This window comes from Phocoena phocoena, chromosome 15 (genome assembly GCF_963924675.1).
Source record: "Phocoena phocoena chromosome 15, mPhoPho1.1, whole genome shotgun sequence".
NCBI lineage: Eukaryota > Metazoa > Chordata > Mammalia > Artiodactyla > Phocoenidae > Phocoena > Phocoena phocoena.
Genome location: NC_089233.1, coordinates 30,811,084 through 30,833,888, shown reverse-complemented (window position 1 = coordinate 30,833,888; position 22,805 = coordinate 30,811,084). Strand labels below are relative to the sequence as shown.

Sequence of the window (22,805 nt, the reverse complement as noted above, 5' to 3'; positions counted from 1 at the left end):
ACCACTCAACACTGCCTGCTGCCCGTCCCCATGGCGTCAGCTGCTGCAGACAACTAGGCTGCCACTACCTAATTATCATCCAACCATCTTCGTCCTCTGCCAGATAGTAGTAAGACTCTTAAATACAGGACAAAAGTCACTGCTCTCTTTGTGCCAGTGAGCTTTCTGGAGTTATAACTACAACCCTGTACCGAGTTAGGTAGGCTGTTACACACATGAATGTGGTATTTTAAGGACTTTTTAATGTAACTGTATAATGAAGTATGCCAACATTTAAAAGATCTGTATAACTCTGTGAATCAGTATTTTCCAAATGACCAATGAATGGTATTAGAAATGCTCCATTCAAAGTACAAGACAACCCATTAAATTTTAATGTAACAGAGCACGTTAAGTTAATCATAGGGTTTCAAACTGCATGCTGTAATCAGCCTTAAGAAGCTACCAAATTTTAATGTAGTATGAAAGAATTGCCACAGTTACCTGAAAAGGCTATACCTCTGTAAGACTGGGTTTGCTTTATATTTCCAGTAAAATTTACACTGCAACTGACAGCACCAGATACGAGAATCCAGCTGTCTTCTATCAAGCCAGATAATAAAGAAATCTGCAAAATGTATGAACAATGCCATTCCTCATTAAATTTTTGTTTTAGAAAATATTTCCTATAAAAAGCATGCTAAATGTGGGAATTCCCTGGCGGTCCAGTGGTTAGGACTCAGTGTTTTCACTGCTGGGGACACGGGTTCAATCTCTGGTTGGGAAACTAATATCCTGCAAGCTGCAGAGCATGGCCCAAAAAAAACCCCAAAACAAGCAGTATGTTAAATGTGTTACTATGTACTGGTTTATTATTTTTAAATGAGTAACTAAGACTGTTTTAATTTCTAATTTGGCAAATAATGATAGCTATAACCCACCTACCCAGAAGCTCTTTGGGGTTCTCACCAATTTTAAAACTGTCCCAGGATCCTGACAACAAGAAGTGTAATAGGGACTTCCCTGGTGGTGCAGTGGTTAAGAATCCTCTTGCCAATGCAGGGGACATGGGCTCGATCCCTGGTCCAGGAAGATCCCACATGCCGTGGGGCAACTAAGCCCACGTGCCATAACTACTGAGCCCACGTGCCTCAAGGAAAGATCCTGTGTGCCGCAACTAAGACCTGATACAGTCAAAAATAAAATTTTTCTAGAAAAAATAAATAATAAATACAAATAAAATTCATGGTGACTACTAACATTTTCCCACAAAGACTTATAGAAGGGCAGGTGCAAATCTAACCCTTTATAATGGTTACCAAAGTAGGTAAAATTAAGGTTATGTGGCATTGAACATGGTGGCATGTTCCAGTCCTATTGAAACTAAAATATAAAAATGCAATGCGTTCAATTATCTGGTAGAAACTGCTATTCAAGGTGTAGAGAATAGAATGCTCCCTGGCCTCAAAGTCTAAAGGGGAGAAGAGCAAAGAAACACAGTTCATTACAATCCATGCACATGGGCAGGAATCAGAGAGGGGCCTCTATTTTCATCTACCCAAAGGCCTTACCTCTGCCATTTTCACCTCAAATCCCCCAGAACTCAAATCCTAACCACCCGCTCCGGCCACTGCCAGTACTACTCAGGAGCCTTCCTGCTCCCCTGCCCCAGACATAATTGCTCTCCCCCACTTCCAGAGCCCTCTCTCTGCACCTCTCGTGGCATTCATCGCTTTCTATCCTGCATTAATTACATGTTCACGTGACCCATCTATATCCTGCTGACTCTCCCTCTGCAAAGACACCTATCACCTCTTCATCTCTGTAAACCACCCCCCAGCCCAGGGCCTGAAGCAGCGATCTGAGGCGAAGGGCCAAGTATGCGCTGTGCTGAGCCAGTTTGCGGAAACTTCTTCCCAGGTTTTTACAGAAGAAAATGCCTGGTTTTCTGTTATTCTGAACAATCCTCTCCAAGGCCGTCTTCTAGAAAGGCAAAGCTAAACCCAGTTCACAGGCTGGGTCTGGAGCAGCAACTGGCCGCTAGAACTTTCTGTGATGATGGAGAAGGTCTACAGCTGCGCCGCCCAATACGGAAGCCACGAGCCACAGGTGGCTATGGAGCCCCTGAAATAGCGCTAGTGAGACACAGGACCTGAGGGTTTACTTAATTTTACTTAAAATCACTTCAAGTCCCCAGAGACATGGTTTCTTGGCCCGTGGAGTAGGGGGTAGAATAGTCGCTTTCTGCTCTAATACAAAATTATGTGACCAAGAGCTCTCTGATAACATACCCAAAATGAAACCAGTATTTTAAGAACAAAAGGCCTTAAAAAGTATAGGACTTTTAACTTCATCAAAATAGAAATTTCAAATAATAGCCTCTGATTCCCAAGGAAATACTGGCTATACCAGAAAACTTCCAGATTTGTAGTACTGATTTTCCCTCTTCCCCGTAGCCCTCAAGGTAATTAATGACCAACTTGAGAATAATTCTGACGACTTTTGACAGCTCCCAGGGACCATGCCTGTAACATCACAATCCCCACGACCTGGGCATCCTGAAGGAGCCCACAGCCATCACAGCCACCACCAGGACCGCCTGTCCTTACCGTGTGCATGGCAGTGTATGAATCTGTGTGGCTGGCCGCCGCACATCTTGAAGCTGAACTAGTCACTTCTACGGATCATTTGCATTCTGGGTCGTCCCCCCTACTAGGATGCCCAAGAGTTACCTCGCTTATTTGCATCTTCTCCAGACACCCCAAATCCACTGGCTTGAAGGTCTCAATTTCGCCAACCCAGCGATGAATGCATTAGCAGTTTGTTTAAGTTGTATGTATGAATCTATCTCATGTTTTAAAACTCACTGTCAGGGAAAGAGGCCCAGAAGGAAGATATTCTGTGTGTGCCACAGAAACACCACCACGCAACTAGCTGGAAGTCAATGAAGCGAGGAGACTGGCTGGCCTCTTAGGACCTCATTTCTTTCAACCCCTGCCCAGCTGAGCAATCCCGGGCTCTGGCACCTCCGACCCTGTTTTCCTTCCACCTTGTGGAAGCTGCTGTCTTAAGAAAGAAACAGATGATTTAGGCGACAGGGAGGAGAGGAATGCAGCTGGTCAGGACTTCAAGACACAGCAGGGGTACAGTCAGGTTGGTGCCATCTGTGTGGCCTGGAGGAGCCTCAGTTTGCTCATGTGCAGATGCAGGGTCATGAGGGTGAGGTGACAGGAGGACCTGAGGGGACAAGGTGCCTTGAGGTCTGACCCTGTAGCTCCACAGAACTTGGCCCTCTGAAATGCAGTATGCTTTCGCCCTGAGCCCTGGCAGACAAGGCTCAAGCCTTCTCAAGTTTAAATCTCTCCATATGCCCAGAGCCCTGAATGGTTTGCTTTAGGGATGATTCATTTCAGCTTAGGATCACATTACTGAATACCTGATTCTCAAAGAAGGGAGGCATCTACCTTTAAAAACACATCTATTTTGCTTCTGCCACCATATTCCACTTGCTCAAGTATAAGGTGGCCCCGGCTGATTTCGGCAGTGAGCTACTTTCTATATTCAAAACATGTGGTGAGCCACACAAAAATCTTCCGACTGAGGAGCCCAACTGCAGCTTTGCCACTTGGGGTGGTGAGATAAGAAACGCGGGAGAAGGCAGCAGTTTAAATTAAAAAGCAGTAACAACGTCTTCATGACAAATAGTGTCCACTGACTATGATGAGACGCAAATTTCTGTGAAGCCACATGGCTTGGGTTCAAATCCCACCGCTGCCACCAACCCTGGGTAGGTTATTTAACTTGCTCAGCGCCTTGTTTCACTCAGCTATAAAATGGGGATGATGCTGCATCTACTTCAGAGTTGTGGTAAGGAGCCAATGAGTTGATACAGACACAGCCCTCACGTCCAGGGGCCTGGCCCAGGGAGGGGTAGCTGCCAAGCTCTCCCAGCCTCTACGCAGCTCTCTAAGGTTCAAGGCCAGTTTACTGGACACCCACCTACTGCTTCTTACCCACCTTCTTGGATTATTAGTTTTGTTGGCTGCTGAACAAGTTACCACAAACGTACTGGCTTAAACACCACACACTTATTCTTTTATAGTTTTGGAGGTCACAAGTCCAAAATGGGCCTCACTGGGCTAAAATCAATGTGTCAGCAGGGCTGGCTCCTTTTGGAGGTTCGAGGGGAGAATCTGCTTCCTGGCCTTTTCCAGCTTCATTCAATGCCAGCAATGGCCTTCTCACACCACGCCATTCCAACCTCCCTCTTTCACGGGTTAAGGATCCTGTGATTACACTGGGTCCACCTGAGTAACACTGCATAATCTCCCCGTCTAGGGATCCTGAACTTAATCGCACCTGCCAAGTCCCCTGCCAGGTAAGTAACATAGTCACAGCTTCCAAGGGATTAGGACAGACATCTCTGTGGACCATTACTCTGGGGACCACAGATCCTCTCCCTCTAGATCCCAAGCCCATGATGCTGTTCTACACCTCCTGCCTCTGAGCACACCACCCCTCCCTCTTTTCAAACTTAGCTGTGTCCCCTCCTCTGTGAAGCCTCCGATGACCCACCCCTTCCCCACTGTAGGTCAGTACCCACCCCCCCCATCACGGCCCTCCCTGGCACATGTTTACCAAGAGCCTTCACTCAAGTGCTGGGGGAAGCCAGCCCTGTACCTGCCTGTCGGGAGGGTTTGCATAAATGTCTATCTCGTGAGCAGAAGCCCTGCAACAGGCTCTGAGAGTGCACAGCAAGTACAGCTCTGCTGCCACAAGGGTACAGTGGAGTCAGAAGCAAGCCATGAGGCCTGGTGCTGGGGGACATCCAGATGAGAAAGCAGGGGGCGGGGGTGGCAAAGCCCAAGGTGCCTGCACACAGCCTGCGAGCAGAGCAGGTGCCCTCTTCGGACCTGACCGAAACAGAGCAAGCGGGGAGACTTTGCAGCAACCTGACTTCCTGCAACACCCTAGCCTGGGCCAGTGGGTACGCTGTCAAACTGGAGTGTGGTGTCACGTGTCCCGGGACCCCATTACAGTTTGTAAGAGTTTAGGGTTAGCTGGTTAACTGCAACCCAAGTCAACAGGACCCAGAACCCATTTCTTTCAACGAAACATAATTCAGATGTTAGTTTATAGGATAGAGTTGGAGCTGTTTATGGATACATTTTGGAAAACTGCTGGAAGATGGCTCCCAATCTCAGGGGTATACCTCCGCAGCACTGGACTCACTTGCATATTAGTAAAACGAACATCGAAATGACTTGGATCAACATTCTCCATGAGGAGCAGGGATGCCATCCATCCAAGCAGGAAGCGCGATGATTTGTTACTTTAAAAAGTAGTGTGCAAATAAGGTTTAATACGGGGAATTGCTATTTCACACAAAACTGTTCAGTTACCATGGTGGAATGACAAAGTTACAAGTGCAATAGCACGTTCTCTTATATTAATGGTCTATACACGCTTGCAATGAACACGTAGTTTCTGCAAATCCTCCCTGCGTGTTTGTTCTAAGCAATAACTGTTGAAATGTGACTTTAACAACAACCTGGGGCTTGCATTGTGTATGTGTATTTTATTTCATTTCTTAAAACAATTTGTTTACACTGCATGTCTACAAAATACAGAAAGAAATTGTCCACAACAGACTGGAAATTAAAAAAAAAAAAAACAAAAAACTGGTTCTTCACCACAAATAACCGAAGAAAGCCTGCTCTGTAGCGTTTGCCCAGGAACTATTTATTCACTCATTTTAATTTAGCTTTTCCAGGACACATTGTATCTTTCCAACATCCAATGTGACACTAATGCTACCAGAAACACCCTCTAGCTAAGGATCCAACCAGACTGTTTCGGTGAACTCTGGCCACTAACACTGTCTGCCCTGTCGGACATGTGCTGTACCTGCTTGTCCAATGTGGTGGCCACTGGCCACGGGTGGCGACTGAATACTTGAAACGTGGCTAGTCAGTTAAGGAATGTGATTGCCACCATGTGGCTGGTGGTTACCTTACTGCACACTGCAGGGTAAATCCTTAGCATCCTCCTACCCCACATGTCTTCTCCTCTGCCCCCGTAAGAATACAAGCTGGCATTCTCAAGCAATCCAGGTCTCAGTAGGAAAAGAGACTCAGTTTGTCCTCATGGGTAGCAGCAGGAGACCTGGAGTGCTTTAGAGAACGGAGGAGCCCTCTGGCTAGCACAGGCAGGATATCACACAGATCAGAAGCCGCCGCTTGGCCACCACTGGGAGCTGGTTTAGGGTTCGAGCTCAGCAACCTCACTCCACCAGCTACTTCTTTGGACTTTCTGCAGGTCAGGCATTCCAGCCCCTATCTGTTCTCCTTCTTGTCCTTACAAGCTAAAGACAGAAGAGGAAAAGGCTGAGACTCTTGGGGGAGTATTCTTCCGTGCCCATCTATGTTGGTTATAAAACAGCAATAGGGATTGAGGAATGTTTTTAACCAATTCACACACACTTTGTTTGACTGAATAATTTCTCCTCCTAGCTGACATAAACTACCAACTCTAAGAATCAAGCACTTCAAGATTACCTACCCATCAACTACACTTCAATTAAAAAAAAAAAAATTACCTGCCCTACATTATTTACGAGGAGGAGCTGGACTCTCTAACCATGCAAACAGGCTAAGGAGCATTACATGTCCTTACTTGAAAACAGCAATTGCACAGGGTCAATTAAGGGCCTTGAAATGTAATTTATTCCCCAAAGTCATATTGACAAAATGCACTTGCAACTCCAGGTGAGTAAGGTTAGTTTTCTCAGCCTACACCCTAGAGAAAAGCCCCCTCAACTCTTTCTGAAAGTACCATGGGGGGGGGGGGGCAGGAGGGAGCCAAGAAGTCAGATCACTACCCAGACACTGGTGGCCACACCCTGGGTGTGATCACACTCTGCATTACAGGTCACCCCAACAATCTCATACAGCCCCTTTCCAAAGCAGAGGCCAGCTCAACAACTTACTGCAAGAGCTAGACCTTCCTCTGGTCAATATTCTGGGGGCTGGTACCTCGTACAGGACACTGCCCTCCCAGTATCAGGATGTCAGGGAAACCAATTAGTCACTAGCATGGAATCAGAACCCGGGGAGAGCTTGGGTTTCGAATATTCTATGCCAGGCAGGAAAATCACGTGGAACTGTTGTGGTCACAGAAGCGAACCTCCTGCTCTTTATCCTGCAGATTCTCAAATGACCTAAAAAGAAGGGAGGACCACCACCTTGAGACTGTGATACAGTACTCACATTTGTTAAGATAAACCCCAGGTCGAGCAGATGACTTGGGCTCCTTGGAAGGGCACCTGGGCATCTCTGAGAATATTAACAGCTGTGCCCACACAACAGTGGTCCCAGCCGAGCTGGTGACAACGCAGCACGTGCTCAGCCCAGTGAGGGCCCAGCCGCACAGTCAATGAGCCCTCCAGTCTCGTCACCCCCGGAGCGTTCTGCTCTGCCCAACACCAAAGACAGTGACACTACTCCCCAAGGCGTGCCCCACCGAGGCCCCTCCGCCTCCTTACTCCCTGGTTCTTGCTAGCTCACACTAGTGTCATCATTAAGTTCTGGAAGCATTCACTCTAGTCCAGGTCGGTGTATTTCCCTACACAACAAACTTTCTAACTACCTCCATGTCCAACTTCCAAGTTTAAGTCACCAATGCTCCGAAGTAGGCCTGCTTCTCTTCAAGAGAATTTCAACACATCTGACTTCTCATTGGCTGAGCCATGTGTTAAGTTACTACCAAAATGGCATAACTTGACTTTCTTGCCTACGCAAGACACTTAAAAATCCTGCTTCCTCCAACTTGCCTAAGTCCAAATTAGTTCAGAACAAGAAGTTTCTGAAGCAGGTGACATTTGAACATTTAACCGTCACAGTACATGTCAAGAAATACCTTGTTACAACTCGGTCCCCAGAGTAAAATTCCTTTGCCTTGGAAATCAAGCAGAAGTACCCAGGCTACATACTATCCATGCAAAAAAACCAGAAACAGTAACAAATTTTAAAATACTCAATAGAAAACTTCAATAAGGTCCATCAATACTCTTGTCTGGAAAAGGAGCTTTTCCTTGCAAAAGGATCAAAAATACCACTTCAAGCAACTTACATTAAAGGCAATAAAACCGAATTAGCAGCTATCAAAGCAATATTGGTTTATAGCTTTGGCATTCTCTTTCACACACCACCCTGCCAGCCAGCCATCTCCTACACTACTGTTTTGCCTTAAAATTGCTGTTTCCTGAATGAGGGTCTCCCACAAACACATTTAACAAAAAAGGAACATAAGATGGGTATCTTCAGATGGACAAACAGTCCAGCGGTGAGGAAGATGAGTACACAAGAGCAACCCCACAAGTAGCTCATGGGGCAAGACATGGCTCTTATGCAAGGCAAGTGGCTGAGACCACCAGAAAAGTTTAGGGAAAAGGTGGCATCTCAATCACTTTCCTGGGGTCTCTTGTCCTGTCTGCATTCAAGGAGAAGCAGACACTACCTGTGCAAGTACAGGGCCCAAAAGCCAGAGTTGCACCCCATGCAGTGCAAGTGTGTGTGCACTCAGAGCCTGAAGCACAAAGCAGGCTGACTGAGGATCCTGATGGCAGAGGCCGGGCTGTGCGACTACCCATATACCTGCATGAGGAAGGCAGCATACCTGAGTCCTTCTAATAAGCAGGGCAGTGAAAAGACAGCTGTGTGGGGTCCAGGAAGAGTGGAAGCAGAGACCAGTAAGAAGGCTACTGCAAAGTTCCAGCATGAGGCAACAGGGGCCGCCTGGTTTAGGGTGGTGGATGGAAAACCGAAAGGGCTTTTGGTAACAGGATGTGGGATTTAGAGACAAGAATTCAGGGCCGACTCCCAAAGTCTGGAGGTTCGTGTAACCTGGCTTCCCTGCTACAACCTGATTGGCAACCTCATCAAATTCATTACTAGATGCTCTAACACTAGTGCAAGAGCAAGAATACTCTCATCACCAAGGCCACTGAGCTAACCAGGCTTCGGCAGCAGTGTAACAACGCACCAAATCCACTATCCACTCCTTTATCATCCACTACATTTTTCTTAAAATATTATACCATTAACCTTATATAGCTATTTAGGCACATAAGCCTAGGATTTCATAAACAATGCTGCTTAGATTGAGGCTGGTCAGTTTTCTTCCCAATCCAAGTCAGGATATAATTACCGTAGAACCAGGAAAGTCAACCTGCCCCACTGTGTGCGCCATGCTTGATTAACCTGTGCCCATCCCTGCCTCAGGTGCAACCCTTTTACCATCACAACACCATGAGTGAACACTGATGCCCCTATCTCTGTGCCCAGCACCTCACACATGCTTTGTGTTTCCACCCTCACAACAACCTTGTAGGATACGACAGACCTCCTTTTGAAGGATGCAGAAACTGAGGCATTGAGAGCTTAAGCAATGTGCATGAGGTCACACAACAATTAAATGGCGAAGTCCACGTTCAGACTCAGGCCTGGCGCTAAGCCTGTTTCTCTCACCACACTGCCCCACCGTGAGTTAACTCAGTGGCTTCTTTCCTCCTTTCCACAAAACTGATCCCCTCCACCCCACCCCCCAAAAAACAAGATGAAGGTCTACACTTTTTTCCAATATGTGCTGTTAACAATCTTTTGTTTACAGATAGTTAAAATCAGCAGCCTGGAAGAATCAGGAGGGCGGATGCCTTCTGGAAAGTAACTTCCAGTCCCATCAAAACCTGACAGGCTCACATCAGTCAGATGTTTCTAGGTTTGGCCTAATTTCTTCTATGTGTCTCTATCTTTTCTGGGTTCTCCAAGTTGATGCTCACTTTGTAGAGTTCTTTTACCAACCAAAGCTAATGTGAGAGGAAAATCAATATTCTCATATTATTTGATTTTTGTCTTGTTACAGCGCTATTTGAAAAGCAAACATGTTTTAGATATAATAAAACGCCCAAGTGTAGTTTATTTAGGCACACGTGTACAAGAGAACTCACTTTCCACTCCCAAACCTGCTTTAGCAGAAAAGTAACTTGAAACTCCATCTACCCACACAAGTTGGAAAGAAAAAGAAATCCACCACTGCTGCCCCCCAAACAAAAACCACAGAAGTCAGTGATCAATTCTTTTCAGAAACTGCAGACAACTCATTGATTTGCTCCCAGCTTGGTGTCCTGATAGCAGTGGTCTGAGTGCCGTACAAAAGTCAACCAAAACTGTCTGTGCCCATTGTCTCAAAGATTACACTCTGAAACAGAGACTGCTCACACGGGCGGCAGAACCACACCAAGGAACAAACATCAAGGTATTGACGTTTGTGCCAGCCCGCCTATGCAGAAGCCAGGCCTTGGGAAAACTACCTGTTGATTTGGAGGGGGCGTAACAAACCAGATTATCACCTCTCAAGTACCCGAGAGGGCAGAGGCCACTGCAGGTCCCTCCTGCAGCCCCTCGGGCCTGCGATGCCTCTGAGTTAGAGAGTGAATAAACTGTGGAGCACATTCATTCCTGGCCAGGCCGACAAAGGCCACCACCTCCATGGTGCTTTTTGCCTCCCAACCTGAAAACCTGCACGGGCCTCACAGGAAGGAAGCATGTGGTCTCAACCCCACTGAACTGCCACCATCCCCCACGCCCCCCCCCATCTTTTCCCTCTCTGCCCCTCACCCTTCATAACTTTCCTAACGGCTCAAAACAAGACATTTTTAAAATAACTAATCCTGAGCACTGTTATTCTCCAACAGATGTGCAAGGGCTGTGCAGGGATCAGTCAAAAGCAAATGTGACCCCTATAAAGCAGAGCAGGAGAGCAAACTAACACCGGACCCGTCGGTAGGAAAAAACCGCCAACCAAACCAGTCTCCCCGGCTCCTTCGAAACTGCCCTGCCCAGGAGGGGCGGGCAAATGCTCCACATCCACAAAGCTTCCCTTCCTCAAGCTGATCAGAGGGAGCCCTGACAGCTTCCAGCTGCTGAGTCCACAGGAACCAAGGCGAACACCAAGCAGGCGAGAGTCACTCACAGAGCCTGGCAGACGAGGCCAAGCAGAGCTGATGGTCACTAAATTCCACCCTTCTCGCTTTTTAATAGGAAGGATTTTCACACTTTCTGGTCCTAAACTACAATGTATAAACCTAACGCCACACTTTCGGAGTGGGAAGGCTAAGAAAGGCTGAAAGAGAGCCTAAGACATGGGCAGCCCTTTAAACTGTACACCTGCGGCTGCTCAGAGGGTGCTGACGACCGCAAGCCCTACAAAGACAAGGTACCCTCTGGATAAGGAATCTGAGACCCACTCAAAATAAGACTGAAGTTTACGGAATCAGCAATAATAAACTACAACCTTTACCATTCAGTTTGAGATGCCAGTAAATTTGCAGATTACTGATTTTACGGGCGACTTTTCCAACGAAAACTTGGATATGAGGAGAAAACTCCATGAGAAAAAAAAAGTAGTCTTGAAAGCACGCATGACTTCTGAAAACTCTTCCTCCACTCAACACTCTCTAGTCTTATAGAAAAGCCCTTGAAACTTGTGGACACGACTATTTCCCCTGACACCCAGTTCTGTACCAGAAATACACTATGCACCGGGGTCCATGCTGATCAGCTCTCACCTGTGTTCAAAACGCTTAAAAAGTGCTAAGACAACATAAGTGGGACACGGATATGCCAGCACTAGTGGATTTTTGTCTCGACTGGGGGATAACTTGAAAAGGAAACTGAAAAGCAATCTCTTTTTACGCGGCATTAAAAGGAATATACATAATTCTCTCAGCAATGTATTCCTTCAGCTAATTGTTTAATGACACGTGACAAAAACTCTACGAAGTTATTGCCTTTCTGGGGCCAAGTGAGACGGACAGCCTGGTCCTTGGCATGGACTGGGTTCTCCTGACCCCATTACTGGCCACTAAAGTACCAGCGAGAAGTGCCTTCCACAGGCATCTCCACCACTTCGCCTTTTGCCACCTTGCAGGCCATTTTTTTCACAGCACATCCAACTGTTGGCAGTACGTTACTCACAGGGGAGTACCAGTCATGGTAAGAGTTCCCACCAACCAGGATGTAGCACCCCACACGTGCAGCCACCCCACAGGACAAATGCTGCTTCACCTGAGCTTCCTTAGCACCCCCATTCATTTCCACACCCCAAGATCTCTGGCTAAAAGCAAAACAAGAACAGAACATTCAATGTCCCGTTCATTCAGGGGCACTCTTTTGACTCCTACCTGTCCGTCCCCCTCGAAATAGGTAAGGACTCTCTTTTAAGACTCCTTAGACTTTGCCCTTTTAAGTACTTGGGGCCACGAGAAATAAAAGATGCCTTCCAACTACCAAGTCCTCTTGAGGTATGTAAGCCCAAGACCCTTGCGCGCTCAGTGCCTCTGCATCAAACCTCTATTACCATGGCCTTGTATCTCAAAGCAGGATACCCTGAAATACTGCTGGCACATGGGCAGAAAATTAAGTTACCTCTGGAGTCAGGGTGGATTTAGAGATAGGTAGTCGTGGGGCGGGGCGGGGGGGGAGGGCGGCGGCTTTCACGTAGTTTCAAACACACACCTGACCGGAGGCTGACTGCACCGCACACAGCCAAACTCCCCCAAATACAGCTAACTCAGAAACGAAGAGCGCCTGACTCCGAACTCTGGGCCCGTCCAAAGGCTGAGAACATCTGCGCCCCTTGCAGGTGTTTCCAAATTAAGCCCAACGCCAGCAAGTGCTGTTATGGAACGATCTCGGGGTCCGCTTCGAAGCCCCGGTGGGCTCTGCCAGGGAGCGCGCGGGAGCAGGTGCGGGCGAGCCCCGAGCCCAAGGAGGTCTCCGGTTCCCCGACTTTACCGGCCAGAACCAGGACCCCGCGACGCCCGAACGGGGAGACGGTCCCCGGAGCCCGACTCCCCAACCCGGGCGCGCAGCGGCCGCCAGCAGTCCGCAAACGCCCGCATCCCTCCCGCCGGAGCGCTCTAATTTACAACTCCGGGCTCCGGGCGCTTTGTGCCGACGAGGCCGCCCGGGTCCCGCGGGCCGGACAATGCGCCGGGCGGGGGGCCACCGGCCGCCCCCAGCCCGCGGGCCCGGCATGACTGTGCAGCCTCGCCCGGCCCGGGCCGGCCGAGTCGGGCCGGCCAGGCCGAGGCCCGCGGCCGCCCGGGGCCTGGTTAAAGATGGCGAGCCCCTCGCGTGGCTCCCGCGGCTCCCCCCGGCCACAATGGAAGGCGCCCCCCGGCCCCGCCGCGGCCGGCCCCCGGGCCTCACCTTCCATCTCCATGTCCTCGGGCTCGCTCAGCTGCTGCTCGCCCGCTTTCTGCTGCTGCTGCTGCTGCTGGTGGTTCATGTCGGCCGCGGCCTGGGCCTCGCCTGCGGCCGGGGGCCGGGGCTGCGGGCCCGGCGGGCGGGCGGCGGCGGCGGCGAGCCGGGGCGGCGGCGGCGGCGGCGGCGGCGGGGCGGCCTCCTCCTCCTCCCGCGCGTCGTCGGCGGCGGCGGCCCCGGGGCGGCCCGCGGCGGGCGGCGGCGGCAGGGAGACGCGCACGTACTTGCTCGCGATTCGCCCAATCTCGGCGCCGAGGCGGGCGGGCGGCCGGCGGGCCGGGCCGGGCGGCCTCGTCGCTCGCTGCGGCCGCCGCCGCCGCCGCCGCCGCCGCGGGGCCCGCCTCCCGCCGCCGGGGCCGGGGCTGCGGGGCCGCGGGCCGGCCGGGGGCGGAGGGCGGCCGGGCGGGGGCCGCGGAGTCAGCCCCGCCTCGGGCCGGGCGCGGCGGGCTGGAGGCCTGGCCGGCCGCGGCGGGCCTGCGGGACCTGGGGCCGACGGGAGCGGCGGCGGCGCGGGCGGGCGACGGGCCGGCCGCGCTCCAGGCGCTGCGGCCTCCGCCTCCTCGGCGTCGTCGTTGGGGCTCCGGCAGCGGACGCGGCGCCCGCCGGCTCGGCTCGGCTCGCTCTCAAAATGGCGGCGGCGTGAAGTGTCACATCCGCATGGGGGGCCCGAGAGCGAGCGAGCAAGCGAGGAGAGCGGGCGGGCGGCGCAGGGAGCGGGCGGGCAGGCGCCGAGCCGGAGGGCGGAGCGGGAGCGGGAAGGCGGTGCGGAGAGGCGGAGCAGGGAGCGCCCCGCCCACCGCCGCCGCCGCCGCCGCCGCCGCCTCCTGGGTCCGCCCGCCTGCCCGCCCGCGGCCCGCAGCGCCGCGCCCCCCGTGCCCCTCGCCCGGCCCGCCTCGGCCTCTCGCCGGGTGCCCGTCCTCGGTGCCCGCCCGGAGCCTCACGGCCGGGCCCGGGGGCGCTCCGATGTGGGCGACTGGGTGCCCCAGCCCTAGGGGGCGAGTGGCCCGGCAAATGCCCCATGCCGGGCATTTGGTCACCCGGAAAGCCCCTGCGGCCGCCAGTGGTAGGGGCAGAAACCCTGCCCGCAGACGGGTGACCTCGGGCCGGTAGCTGATATCGCCCGTGGACTCCGGAGAAGAGGGCCCGGATCGGAGCGAGCGGCCAGCGCGGATCAGCACTTGCTGGCACTGTTATTTACCCCCTTTAATAGATCTGTAATTTATTCACCCAGTACCTCGCGTATGAGAACTTCTTTTCTCACTATAGCCCAAACCAGAAACCAGGTTTTGGTCCCTCAAAACCAACCCAAATAGCTCTTCCTTTGGCATTAATTTATCCCCTTCATATCAGCCCAGTCTGGCTAAGATCCTTCACCCAGGGCCTCCCTCATTCCCGATCCTTGAGAGACCGGTGATTGGGGTCTCAACTTTTTGATGAGAACCAAGGCAATGTGGATAAAGAAGAGAATGGAAGAAAAGGATACACATCTCTACATAGGTGCACCTCTAAGTGACCATCTCAAGGGAGAATATAATTTTGCCCCCAAATGACCAAGAAATTGTGATTCGTGTCCCACTTTCTATCTCCCTATCTCCTGTCCCTGCATTTTTCTCCAGTTTTCTCCACTTTATTCACTGTCTGTCTCCCCGTCCAGAAAAGAATGTTTTGTGCATTGTGGTATCCCAAATGCCTGGGACATAGCAAGTACTCAATACGTATTTGTTGAATGAATGTATGATTCAAGTGTGACTATGATTCCGCTCCCTTCCGCCCCCCCGCCCCCCAGCATTTCATACACTTAAATGTTTCCCATCAGTGAATTTCTTGCTGGACCAAAGCAGTGAGCAGACAAGAGGGAAGGAGCTACTTCACCAGGAATCAATCCCAGGCCCTGGGTCACCCCCAGATTCTGAAGAGGTGTTGTTATTCACACAGATTCTCACAAATGCTAATGAACAGTTCTCAGATGCAAAGGAATCCTTCTCTCCAGCTCTCTAGAGACTTGGGGGAGGGCAGAAAGGACTGCTCTGGCAAAGGAAGGGGTGGCAGGGAGTGATAAAGGTGCCTATCGGGTTCCACATTGGCCAACCTTATCTTCATCACTAGGTTCAAAACCAACCAGGGAATTAAAAAGAATAAGAGTAAAAAGAATACCTCGCACGATGGATAAATTAAATGTTGTACACCCAATACAATAAAATACTGTTTGGCAATGAAGAATGGATGAGGCTTGAAAACACTGTGCTGAGTAAAAGAAGCCAGACAGAAAAGATCTTATAGTGTATGATTCCAATTACATGAAGTGTCCAGAACAGGAAAATCAACCTATAGAGATGTGAGATAGATTAAGGACTGGACGGTTAAGGGTTTGGGAGTGACTGTTAGTAAGTACAGGATTTCTTTTGGGGGTGATGAAAATATCCTAAATCTGATTCTGGTGATGGTTGCACAACTCGGTGTATATACTAAAAACTATTGAACTGTGCACTTTAAATGGGTAAATTGTGTGGTATGTGTCAGATCTCAATACAATTAATTTGTTTTGTTTTTTTATAAATTATTAATTTATTTAATTTTGGCTGCATTGGGTCTTCATTGTTGTGCGCAGGCTTTCTCTAGTTGTGGCCAGTGGGGGCTACTCTTCATTGCGGTGTGCAGGGTTCTCATGCGGTGGCTTCTCTTGTTGCAGAGCACAGGCTGTAGGCGCACAGGCTTCAGTACTTGTGGCACGCAGGCTCAGCAGTTGTGGCGCGCAGGCCCTGGAGCTCGGGTTCAGTAGTTGTGGTGCACGGGCTTAGTTGCTCTGTGGCATATGGGATCTTCCCGGACCAGGGCTCAAACCTGTGTCCCCTGCATTGGCAGGCGGATTCTTAACCACTGCGCCACCAGGGAAGTCACCAACTAATTCTTTTTAAAAGATGAGAATGAGTGAGAAAGACCAGAGTGGAAGCTGTTCATACTCTAGATGAGAGTTGGAGATGGACTGGGGGTGGGGTTGGGGGTGGAGATGGAGCAAACGGGTTAGTATGTAGGCAGGTCAAATTGCTGAGAGCCTGGAACTGAGTGGGAGGGAAGAGAGAAGAATCAAGCATCGCTCTCAGATTTCTGGCTCGAGCAACTGGGTGAATGATGGTGCCAGTTACTAACATGGGGGAGAAGTCTGGGGGCGGCACAGGTTTGGAAGTAAAATTAAGAGTAAGTTTCTTTTGGCTTCATTTTGGGGAGTTTGGGGGGGTTTGTTGTTTTTATTTGTATTTTTGCTTTTTTTGGACTGTATTACATTTGAGATGCCAGTTAGACATTATCCATACAGAGGTGGTAAGGAGTTAGTTCAACAGGAGTCTGGGCTAGAGGTAAAGATGTGTGGAGATGGTATGAGAGCCTGGAGGCCACCTAGGGAGGTGGGGATAGAGCAGATTTGGGCCATAGTCAGAGGCTGATACAAAGAGGGACCAGCAAAGCAGACTGTCTCAAGTATAGGCCCCTCACCCATCCACCCAGTCACTCCATCCTGGGACCTGGTTTACTTTTTCATAGTACTTACCAGCATTTTCTTTCTCTTTCATTTAGTTTCTTTTCTTTTTCTTTCTCTGTCTCTCTCTCTCTCTCTTTCTTTCTTTCTCTCTCTCAGTGCAACTTGTGGGATCTCAGTTCCCGGACTAGGGATCAAACCTCGGCCCTCGGCAGTGAAAGTCCCAGGTCCTAACCACTGGACCACATTTTGAATAAGTGTTTACATAGCATAGTATGCAGAGTTCTACAAGGGACCTTCAACCTAGATCCTACTCCTACGATTGCATTCTATTACGCTGATGAAATTAAGGTTGGTAATCAGTCGAGTTTAAGTAGAGAGACCATCTGGTTTGGCCCAACCTAATCATATTGGTCTTTTAATAGCAGAGTTTTCTCTGGTGGCAGAAGAGGAAGGCAGAGATGTGACAGATGAGAGGAGGTTCTCTGTTATTGGGATGTAGGGAGCCACGTGGAAGGATCTGAGAGTAGCCCCTACAGGCTAAGGGGGCATTCCCAGCCACCAGCCTGAAAACGGGGGCCTCGAAACTAAATTCTGCCAGTCTGAATGAGGTGGCCCTTCCCTGGAGCTGTCAGAGAGCCCACCCCTTGGCTTTGGCCTGGTGAAGCCCAAGAGGAGAGCCCATTGGAGCTGGCTTGGTCTTCTGATCTACAAAACTATGAGATCATACATGGGTGCTGTTTTCCACCTCTAAGTTTGTGATAACTTATTCCACAGCAATAAAAAATGAACATGCGTAACTAATGTGTCCCCTCCTACAAGCATCTTGATGAGAGAAACTGTCTTTCTCACAGTTCTGTCCTCAGCACCTAGCACAGTGCCTGGCACATAGCAGATGCTCAATAAAGGTTGAATGAACGCTTTCACCTCAGCTGATGCTAACTGCTTGCTAGGAGCTAGGGGCTGTCTGGGATATAAAGGTAGAAAAGAGTGCCTGCGTGCTTTAAAGGCTTCTCAGATAGATTTTCATAGGGATTCAATAACAGCACTTATTTTCTCTTTTCCTGCCTTGCCCATCTTTCAAGGAGGAGTGGATAACAGGTGAAGTTATTCCTAGGCCACCATGGCTACTAGAAAAGCAAGACCGGGAATCCCCTGGTGGTCTGGTGGTTGTGACTCCACACTTTCACTGCCGAGGGCCGGGGTTCAATCCCTGGTGGGGGAACTAGGATCCCTCAAGCCAGGTGGCCAGAAAAAAGGGCAAGACCAGTGCACTTTGAGGCCTACCAAGAAGGCCCAGACTCAATTATTCCAGAGGGTTGTGCTAGCCTGTTTTCTTCTTCCCCTGGTGGAATTATAAAACCCATTTGCGGGCTTCCCTGGTGGCGCAGTGGTTAAGAATCCGCCTGCCAATGCAGGGGACATGGGTTCGAGCCCTGGTCCGGGAAGATCCCACATGCCCTGGAGCAAATAAGCCCGCGCAACACAACTACACAGCCTGCGCTCTAGAGCCCGCGAGCCACAACTACTGAAGCCTGCACGCCTAGAGCCCATGCTCCGCAACAAGAGAAGCCACCGCAATGAGAAGCCTGCGCACCGCAATGAAGAGTAGCCCCCACTTGACGCAACTAAAGAAAGCCCGTGTGCAGCAACAAAGACCCAATGCTGCCAAAATTAATTAATTAATTAATTAATTTTAAAAAACCCCAACCATTTGCACACAGAAGGGGTACTTGGGGAAGAACTCTGCAGAAGTGTATCAGCTGCGTAATGCCTACTTCCTGGAAGGTTTAATGCCAAGATGCCTCAAAGGATCTGTTAGAGAACTCCAAAGGGCAAGAGGATTTAGGGCACTATTTCTTTTTTATATAAATTTATTTATTTATTTGTTTATTTTTGGCTGCATTGGGTCTTCGTTGCTTTGTGCAGGCTTCTCATTGTGGTGGCTTCTCTTGTTGCAGAGCATGGGCTCTAGGCACGCGGGCTTCAGTAGTTGTGGCTCGCAGGCCCTAGCGTACAGGCTCAGTAGTTGTGGTGCATGGGCCTAGTTGCTCCGCGGCATGTGGGATACTCCCGCACCAGGGTTCGAATCCGTGTCCCCTGCATTGGCAGGCAGACTCTCAACCACTGCACCACCAGGGAAGCCCCTAGGGCACTACTTCTGATCACTGCTAATTTTTAGAAATTTCACAACCCCTACCCTGGTTCCAAAACCAGTGACCAGAGGAAGAGACAGAAAACTGGGGAGACAAGAACCGCTGGACCATCTGCCTTGTCATTAGGTAGAGCCAAGTAGGGAGGGGCGCCACCCTATCATTACTCTCTGAGCAAAACATATTTTGCTGCTCCCAGGGCCCACGCCATGACTCGGCATAAACAGCCGGTTCGTTTTTCTTCTTGAGACCCAAAATATTTATCTACCTGGAAGCTATGTTTTGGTCAGGGTCTAAAATAACTTAATGGAAATGGGAATCAGAGGCACTTTTTTTCCAGTATAACTAAGTTATAATCCATACCTGGAAAGACAACCTAACCCCCCAACCACAAGGTTAGTGAGGATGTGGGCTTAGAGATAAGGCATTTGTCCAAGGTCATGCCGCTGTAAACTGTTTGGGAGGGTAAGAGGCTTTAGGATGCAAACCAGATGATCCAGGTTCCATAGAGGGGTCCTGCAAACTTGAACTTGGGAAATTGACTTAACCTCTTTGAACTGGACATTCTTATCAGGGAAATGGGGGCGGGGGGCAGTTTCTACCTAAAGTGGCTGTTAAGGAACTACTTTCCCATCCGGAAATTGTGAGATGGTTCTTGTAAGAGAGAGAATGAGATGAGACCCCAGGCCTTCCCCATTCCTGACCCACCATTGTTTCACTCAAAACGATTCCTAGGCTGAGTACCCACTATGTGCCATGGACAGGGATGGGGCTGCCTGAGGTTAAACAAATGGCAAAAATGACCACAGGGGTGGCTAATTAGGTCAAGTGGCCAACATTCTTCTAGGCTGTGAGCCGGCAAAACCTTAATGTCCTTAAAGCAAGGTCTTTTCTAGAATGACTGCTCATGGTTAGCCAGGTGTGCTGTAGATACTGGGGTCTTGTTTACTTTTTTAAAAAACAGCTCAGGGACTTCCCTGGTGGCGCAGTGGTTAAGAATCCGCCTGCCAATGCAGGGGACATGGGTTCGAGCTCTGGTCCGAGAAGATCCTACATGCCGCAGAGCAACTAAGCCCGTGCGCCACAATTACTGAGCCTGCGCTTTAGAGCCCATGTGCCACAACTACTGAGCCCGCGTGCCACAACTACTGAAACCCATGCGCCTAGAGCCCGTGCTCCACAACAAAGAGAAGCCACTGCAGTGAGAAGCCCGCGCACCACAACAAAGAGTAGCCCCAGCTCGCTGCAACTAGAGAAAGCCCACGTGCAGCAATGAAGACCCAACACAGCCAAAAATAAACAAACATAAATTTAAAGGGCAATGAACTCTGTATTTGGCTAATATCAGGCTAGAAGTTTGTCACATAGTGCACATTCTTGACAGAATTTTCTTAGCACGAATTGTAAACCAAATAATAAGCACTCCTCAAAGAGCCAGGTAACATGCTTTATGTTGAGTATCTGAATCCCCACAACCAGGTTAAGAACAGTAGTAATTTCTCGTGTTTACTGAGCGCTTCCTTGTGGCAGGCACGGGGCCAAGGGCGTACAGCAACTCATTTGTTTAATCCTCTCAACTGCCCTGTGATCTAAAACCGTCATGCACCCCTCTTTACAGGGGAGGATACCAAGGCACAAAGAGGGCAGGTGCGCAAAGTCTCAGAGGTAATAAAAACAAGGGAAGGGTTTCTTAATATAGGTTAAGCATAGACTTAGCAGATGAGTGACCCAGCTATATACCCAAGAGAATGGAAAACAGGTTCTCAAAAGCTTGTACACAAATGTTCATAACAGCACAAAGCACAATAGCTAAAAGGTGGAAACAACCCAGATGTCTATGGACAGATGAATAGGTTAACCAAAGGTGGTATATCCTACAATGGAATATTACACAGCCACTAAAAAGGAAGCGCTGATACCTGCTACGAAACGAATAAACCTTGAAAACATTAACACTGAGTTAAAGAAGCCAGCCACAAAAGGCCACATGTTGTATGATTCCATTTATACGAAATATGCAGAATGGTCAAACCCAGACACAGAAAACAGATTAGTGGTTGCCAGGGGCTGGTTATGGGGGTAGAGAGAGTGGCTACTTAATGGATACAGGGTTTTGGGGAGTGGGGTAATGAAAATATTCCGGAAATAGTGGTGATGATTGCATAACATGGTGAATGGATGACATGTCATCAATGGTAAATTTTATTTTATGTACTTTACTATAATAAAAAGAATAACAAGGTAAAGATTTGAGCCAGAGTATCCTCTCATCCCATAGCATATGCCTCTAACCACTATGCCATGCTTTACATTCTGTTAGAAGGTATTATTGTTCTCATTTTACAGGTGGGGAAACTGAGGCATGGTGAGAAGATGGTGAAAATGGGATTCACACTTAGCTCTGCCTGTCTCAGAAGTCAAGCCTAAGAGCTGCCTCCCAAGGACAGGGAGCTCCTGGCTTTGGATGGGTTCAGCACCACTGCCATTTAGGGCTGTCCTGTGCACTGTAGGATGTTTAGCTGCATCCCTGGTCTACCCACTGGATTCCTATAGCAACTGTGACAAACAAAAATGCTTCCAGAACTGGCACCGGGCTGTTCAATGACTCAACTTACTTTTCTACTAATAAGCCTAAAAATAAACTGCTGACTTGGAAAATTATTTTCAAAGACATTTGAAAACGAGGGTGGAGAATATCTATGTGTTAAAAGTAAAATTCATTTAACCTCACACTTAGTCATTCATTCATTCTTTCAACAAATATCGGCCAAACACCTTTCCTGGCCCGCATACTCAAGGTCTGGATGGAGGCAGAAAAAAAGAAATCTTGCTTTAAGGCAGTAATCTGGGTCCCCTGGCTGATGACGCTGGCTCATCCTTCCAGCTGGAAATGCCCTTTCTCAGAACCCCTCTCTCCCATCTCTTAGGACTCTTAGACACAGAGCACACCTAAGCTACGGGGCTCTACGGCCGGTCAGGAAGTAGTTCTTTCCTTCCATAGCCCTTGCTCAGGAAATATTTTTGATTGAATCAACGAATACACGTGCTGGCAATAGGCAGATTTCTTGCACCACTGTTAGGAGTGCAGTAACTGTTGCAAGCAGCAACTGGATTTCATCTGCCAGATGGGAACTCAGGGAATTTAAATTAATTAAAATAATGGCATTTGATATCAAGGTTGATAGGGAAAGAGTCTCAGGTTCTGAGGGCAACAAACCAGCCTGAGAACACCAAGGTCCCTTTCGTGTTAAAGAAAATTACACACAAAAAAGGGACAACGTTTATTAAGCATTTACTACACACCAGGCACCCTGGTGAGTGTTCTACCTCTTTTTTTTCTTTAAATAGTCCAGAACCTCCAAAGACTTAATACAGAAAGATATCCTATATTAATAACTACCATATTTCTTTAGAAAGCAGTTTTTATTCACAAATAATCTCTGCTCCTCCCCGGCACGTCTACCAAAGTAAAGCAGAAAGGGAATTCTTTTTTTTAAATAAATTTATTATTTATTTATTTATTTATTTTTGGCTGCGTTGGGTCTTTGTTGCTGTGCGTGCGCTTTCTCTAGTTGCGGTGAGTGGGGGCTACTCTTTGTTGCAGTGCAGGGCTTCTCATTGCGGTGGCTTCTCTTGTTGCAGAGCATGGCTCTAGGCACGTGGGCTTCAGTAGTTGTGGCACACGGGCTCAGCAGTTGTGGTTTGCGGGCTCTAGAGCACAGGCTCAGTAGTTCTGGCGCACGGGCTTAGTTGCTCCGTGGCATATGAGATCTTCCCGGACCAAGGCTCGAATTGTGTCCCCTGCATTGGCAGGCGGATTCTTAACCATACGCCACCAGGGAAGCCCCTGGGAATTCTTGTCTATACTTCAAGTAT

At 49.2% G+C, this 22,805-nt stretch overlaps 1 protein-coding gene across 1 annotated transcript in view; it reads right to left on the bottom strand.

Annotated features, from left to right (window-relative positions):
* USP7 (ubiquitin specific peptidase 7) overlaps nt 1-13,410 on the bottom strand; it is a 56,477-nt gene extending 43,067 nt beyond the window's left edge. Inside the window, exon 1 of the mRNA XM_065893530.1 lies at nt 13,251-13,410. Within this exon, the coding sequence (XP_065749602.1) occupies nt 13,251-13,329 (79 nt within the window). The 5' untranslated portion in view covers nt 13,330-13,410. The remainder of the gene's footprint in view (nt 1-13,250) is intronic.
* Nucleotides 13,411-22,805: the final 9,395 nt, after the last annotated feature.